This window comes from Bipolaris zeicola, assembly GCF_000523435.1.
Source record: "Bipolaris zeicola 26-R-13 unplaced genomic scaffold scaffold_512, whole genome shotgun sequence".
NCBI lineage: Eukaryota > Fungi > Ascomycota > Dothideomycetes > Pleosporales > Pleosporaceae > Bipolaris > Bipolaris zeicola.
In genome coordinates, this window is record NW_006912561.1 from 1 (window position 1) to 6095 (window position 6095).

The 6095-nt window shown below is 48.6% G+C and overlaps 3 protein-coding genes across 3 annotated transcripts; 2 read left to right on the forward strand and 1 right to left on the reverse strand.

Moving 5' to 3' along the window:
• Positions 1-513: 513 nt before the first annotated feature.
• Positions 514-2886, forward strand: COCCADRAFT_112908 (uncharacterized protein; the record flags this gene model as incomplete). Its single annotated transcript, XM_007720543.1, has 2 exons — positions 514-2580; positions 2623-2886. 2 exons carry the CDS (start codon positions 514-516, stop codon positions 2884-2886), a joined length of 2331 nt encoding a protein of 776 aa, XP_007718733.1.
• A 288-nt stretch (positions 2887-3174) lies between these two features.
• Positions 3175-4068, reverse strand: COCCADRAFT_10298 (uncharacterized protein; the record flags this gene model as incomplete). Its single annotated transcript, XM_007720544.1, has 7 exons — positions 3175-3332; positions 3389-3526; positions 3577-3619; positions 3746-3811; positions 3876-3888; positions 3944-3984; positions 4042-4068. The coding sequence occupies 7 exons, from the start codon at positions 4066-4068 to the stop codon at positions 3175-3177; spliced, it is 486 nt and encodes a 161-aa protein (XP_007718734.1).
• A 306-nt stretch (positions 4069-4374) lies between these two features.
• COCCADRAFT_10299 (uncharacterized protein) lies at positions 4375-5923 on the forward strand (the record flags this gene model as incomplete). The annotated part of the gene is made up of 3 exons (XM_007720545.1): positions 4375-4501; positions 4552-5096; positions 5147-5923. 3 exons carry the CDS (start codon positions 4375-4377, stop codon positions 5921-5923), a joined length of 1449 nt encoding a protein of 482 aa, XP_007718735.1.
• Between the last annotated feature and the right edge of the window lie 172 nt (positions 5924-6095).

A 6095-nucleotide genomic window follows, 5' to 3' on the forward strand; every position in this document is an offset into this window, starting at 1 on the left:
GGAGGGGCCTACATAGTAATTAATAGACACTTTACCTCTGAAAATCGACCAAGTTACCCAAGTTATTCAAGTTTACCAAGTAAGTTCTTCTGGTATTGCTCCCAAGTCAAGCAAGTATTATTTTATTCAAAAATCGTGCCAAGTAAGTCAAGTTGACTGTCAAAACTTGCTTGACTTGCTTGTTGCGAACTCTGGGAACTGGAAAAAAAGACAAGACGCACCCTAGACGTATTTTTGACTACCTACAGTGCTTGTGAAAGTTTCCTGTGTGTAGTGCTATTTCAGGCCGCACATGCCAAGGCGCTTTGTGTTCAGTGAAGAGTGTTTGGTGGATTGGGCCGCTCCTGCCATCTTATATTGGGCGTTTGTTTACACAGCAACGCCATTGTTGCATTCATTGAACAGCTGCTCCGTTCCTTCCACATTTACACCTCAACTAAACAACATCATCGACAACATCTGGACAGAGGCAAGTTTTTTTTCTCAATACATGCCTCGCATCCCGCTGCAGCCATGCTAACATATCTAGATAGACAGAGATTTGAACAAATACGAGCTTTGTGGGAAACGGCGCGTTCGGATGAAGAAAATACAGTAGATATGGTAAGCTGGAGGGACAAATCAGCGCCTCAGCAGCCGGTGAGCGCGGAACTGCACGACAATGGCGCGCGCAAGTTTCGGAGAAAGCTCAGTTACGGCCTCTCTCTAATATCGAATCCTCTCTCTCAACGAAAGATCATCCCGGGACGCAATCAAGGTGAAATCAATTCATTAGCTGTCACTAAGCCCTCCACAACTGACGCCATCACTGTGGCCTCTGCATGCGATCGCCCGGCTTTACTAGCGCGCGAATCAACGTCTCTCACAAACTTTCATGACTTAAAAAAAGGTCTAGTAGGACAAGCGGATGCCGATACCTCGCCCCAGGGTGATGATACCGATATCACCCCCAAGCCACTTCCTCGCTCGCGCACATTGGGCTTCATCCCAATCTCGGTCGGTACTGAGCCTGATACACTAGCGACAGGTATCAAAGAATCCATCAAGCTTTGCTCTTCGGCAGTGATTCCGATATCTGAGCTAGATTCAGTGCCTTCAAAGATTCCCTCACCAAGTCCTCCGTTGTTCAAACATCGTTGCGCTAGTCCACGCCGATATCTTCACCACCATACATCCTTCAATGCATCACAACAAACCAAATACATTGCTGCAGCTCAAGCCTTAGTCATCCCCAACAAACGATCGCCTGCAAGAATCTCACAACCGTTACGGTCACGAACAACACCAAACCTTATGAAGGGATCGAACGCGCGACAGACTGCAGGGTTCATGGCTCCTAGGCAACCAGGACCCAAGAAACCCAATGTATCCCAAAGATCCGAGAAGCCAGTACTACAGGAAAACGTCCCTATCGAAAAGCGCATCAATAGCAGGCGGCCGCAAACACAAGAGAGTATGCTGAAGCGTGAATCGCTTGTAGTAGCGGGAGCTCTATACGATAGGAGGTCTTTTGGACCAAACACTCCAATTATGCAGGGCAGAAGGACAAGCTTTGTAACTCTACCAACTACAAGCAAACAAACGAGCCCCCGTCTTACTCAAAACACTCCAGTCACTGCGAAGAGAATTCGATGTGAGGGGCAGACCGCACGGCCACCACCAAGCTGCCTTACTATGAAGCCGGATCTAGCCTCAATGCCTTCATTTCCAGACACCTCGACAAAGAAAATATCACATAGGGTTCGGTCCTCAAAGCCCAATATGCTACGCTCCTATACACAAGCAGATTTGTCGAGGAAAACACTAGATACGCCGAATGGCTTGGGTGGCGTTTGGCAGCCGTCTCGTACGCTTGCTGTGGTAAATCACGAGGTGAGCAAACTTTCACGCTGCAATACTTTCCATCATCTTGGGACTCAGCCGGAAGTTGCTCCGACAGTGCCTCTTCTGCCACTGCACCACAAAAAGCTATCCCTGTCAGAGATAACGCAGCATTTACGTATGAGTCAAGATACGCCCGCCACGCCTCGCCACGGAAGAATAGTATCCGATAATTTTCCATGCCAGTCAATACCCGAAGAGAACGGCGAAGAGGTGTCAAGCCAGGGCTATACAAGTATGCCACTTGAGGTTGCAACAGCCTCTGCTCCGTCAGAGACACCCAGTTCATCAACCTTCAGTCTTACGATATTTCCCTCGTTACCAGATACACCTCAACCTTCAGTCATGGGAACACTCCCTGAATTGGGAATAACAACGAGATCTTCCAAAGAAACTTCTCGCGAGACTTTAGGAGATGTTCGGGGAGAAGAGACGCCGGAAGATGCTGACAATAGTGTTTTCCAGGTCAAAGATTACATGCCACCGCTGTATTGGGCTGGGAGATTCCAGTCTCGGTATGACCAGTGGCGTACTGAAGCTATGATTGCGGAATTGAATACTCAGCCGGGCCAGCGAGGAGAGGACCCGTTGAGCGAATACAGGCTCGACCAGGGAAACCTTGCCGCGTGTCATATCTTCGCGCAGCTGCGTGCTCTATGTACCACTGATCAAGCAGTAGATAGTCTTTGGGTCTGTGATGTTTCCTGTTTCTTTGGATATCCACTAACTAATTAATTGTAGGAGTTTGAGTACAAGTATCGAAAGGATCACAGGATGCTTGGCAATCAAGCTGATCTCCCAAGAAGAGCCCCGCCTAAGCAAAGCGATAGCGAAACTGTCCTAGAGACCGGAGCTGGTACTCTTGAACGAGCTTTAAGAAAACTGACTCCCCGCAAGAGTAGCCTTGTCAATCTCATGAAAGGCAAAGGATGGAACAAATCGGATGAGATGAAGGAGAATGATACGTTGGAGGAGGATTGGGAGACATCTTCGAGGAAGCCCTAGACCTTTACTCATGCCCACGAGCATATCGAGGGTGAAATGGACTTTCAGCTCTCAATGATTGAATGGGCATTCATTGAGAAACAGTATCTACATAAAGTTACATTGGACAAGGCGATGTGACACAGCAAAGAGTACTGAAGACATTGCTTGTGGAATTCTGCAGTGAAGCGGCAGTGCAGCTTTAGGGGATGATGAGCCCGGAGCTTAATGAGTACGTAGCGAGGGCATATCGATAACGTATGGCCAGATGAAATGTAATCAGAATAGATCACAGGAATTCTGCAACTGCTATTCCTTCTTCTCACTCGGCTTGGGTGATAGCTCTTCAACGATATTGTTTGGATCTTTCCACGCCAAGGCAACATACTTGGTATGGCTTCCTCGAGCAAAGATCTCGCCTTTGCTGTTGCTGAAGTTGATTGATGTAAAGGCTAATGTTTTGCCGACTTTATTTTTTGTTAGTAAGAAGGATTTGATGACCGCCCAAGATATAGATACATACACTTGTCGCATGATACTTCGGCCTTGATCAAGTCTCCGACCTTGCCGCCCGAGGAGAGGTAAGTCACATTCAGGTCAGTCGAGACGCCGGTTGCGAAGAGACCGCGAGATGCTACGGCGAGAGAGCCACCGAGATCAACTGCAATGTATCAGAACAGACGAGATCGAGCTAGAACTACTCAAAAGTACCCATGCTGGCAATTGTTCCTCCATGGAGAATGCTTAACCGGTTCTGGGAGGTGCAGATTAGCAGATGATACAACATGACATTCTCGTATGACAGCAAACAAAAGTAGATGATAAGCTTCGGTAATAATATATATGAGATTTATATGAGATGAAGAGATAGAATACTCACTGTGTGCTCCTTCTTTATGTCCAGCTCAAACTTGACGCGTCCCGGGACTGCCGACGTCACTCGAAGCTAATGAAGCAATTGGTAATGAGCCTTGTTCATTCAGTCAAATTGAATCCCAGAGTAGACTTACCTCGTCCAGAAGCCTTGGAAACAGTTAGGTCAATGATGTCGATATACTATCTAATCGTGGGGGTGTACCTTGGCTCCAGACCCGAGTTGGCTCGGAATGATTCCCAAACCTATTGCATTGGTCAATGGCCATGATTTTAGTATTTCTCATTGCCTATATCACTCACGGATCGTACAAACTTCAGCGCCGTCATAATCACAGTCTTGCTTCTTGGTGTGCGAAGAGTGATGTAGTTGGGTCCCGCTCGGCAGTTGGCTAGGTATCTCGGAAGCTAGACAGGGGTGGAGCGGAATTGTGGGGGAACATCTTTCCGCTCACTGGGCGCGCGCGTCACCTCACTTTCTTTGAACGACCAGCGACTTTCGACTTTCGACTCAAACAGGCTGCAGCCGGCGCAACACACGCGTCTTGCCCGCCTCTCTCCCTCCTGCTCATTGCAGTATCCGAACATGATAATACGGCGGTAAAACAACGTTAATTCTTCTCCACATCCACCAAGATGTCGGCCTCGTCCTCTGCTCAGGCGTTGGAATACCTTGAGGGTCTCCCGCTGGCCACACACAAGAAGCTGTATGAGCAGCCTTCGACAGTCCTCGCGGTATTCCGCTGCATGCTACCGCATCTTGGTAAGTAAAGGCAAATCGAGTAGTGCTTGCAGAGCTAACAAGAGTCTCAGCCAAGTCAATAGTCATGGCTATGCTCTACATGCCCACTCCCTTCCCCGCCGCCGACCTTGATACCTGGTTCAAACCCACTGCACGCAAAGAGAAAGAGCGGGCGACCTTTACCCTCGACCGTCTGCATATTGTTACCTCGGCGCGACAGGACAACGGCACTCTGTCGTGGACACTCAATCCAGGCTTCCAACGCAGCCTTCGAAACGCCATCGAGGGCTCTGGTACTCATCGATCTTTTGGAGTGCCGGCGACAAAAGAAGAGAGTGGAAAGCGCGTCAGTATCGAGTTCTTGGACGAGTATTCGAGGTCGCAATGGGAGGGCATATTGTACTACCTTGTAAGCGGTGCGGCCGGTCTCAGCAAAGACAGCATTTCTAGAGCTGAGGTTGGTCCTGGCACCAAGAAGCTATTACATACTGGAGATCTGGTGCGCACGATACATGGTAGTCCAAGAATCACAAAAGATGGCTTCTCTTTCGTGCTACAAGAGACGAATGCGCAGGTTTGGAGTCTGCTGATTGTCTATTTGAAGATGACGAACGAGGTAAGCATGAATATACAGATTTTGACTGACACTGTTTAACACTATTACAGCTCGGCATGTCTGAGACCGAAGTTCTCTCATTCCTCTTCATGCTTGGCTCGCTTGAATTGGGACAAGATTACTCTACCTCCACCCTCTCGGCGACCCAGCTCCAAATGCTCGAGGATCTCTCTGCAATGGGTCTTGTATACCGCTCCGACAGGAATGCACGAACTTTTTACCCCACCCGGTTAGCTACAACGCTCACGTCAGACTCTGGAAGTGCCATGTCGGCCTCCTCCAACGATATTGCACAAGCAAGCACAAGCACCACCGGACCTCCAACGGCAGCAAATAAGGGCTTCATAATCATCGAAACCAACTACCGCCTCTATGCCTACACCAACAGTCTGATCCAAATCGCCATTCTCTCTCTCTTCACCAAACTTCAGCATCGCTTTCCCAACCTCGTCTCGGGAAAACTAACAAAGGAGTCTGTGCACAAAGCCGTCCAGGCAGGCATTACATCAGCACAAATTATCTCCTACCTAACCACCTATGCCCACCCGCAGATGCAAAAAACCGTCCCCTACATCCCGCCAACCGTCATGGATCAAATTCGTCTCTGGGAATATGAGGGCGAGCGTGTCGAAACGACAACGGGTTACTTGATGCGCGAGTTTGGTTCGGACGCAGAGTATAGAGATGTTTTGAACTATGCTAGTGCTTTGGGGGTGCTAGTCTGGCAGAATGACGCTAATAGGTGCTTTTTTGTCAGCCATGTCGAACAGATTAGCGCGTATTTAAGGAAGAAGAAGGAAAACAGAGAAAACGCTAGGGGTCGATAAGAGAATGGAAAGACATATATGGCGTTGTATCGTTGGCTCTTTGTATAACGTGGTTCACAAGCGAATCGGTTGCCCAAGCGAATCGGTCGCGCCCCACCAGCGCGTCAACGTCAAGGCGATATCACGCGCTTTTATCACAATTAATAAACTATCGCAGTATACTATATTATTC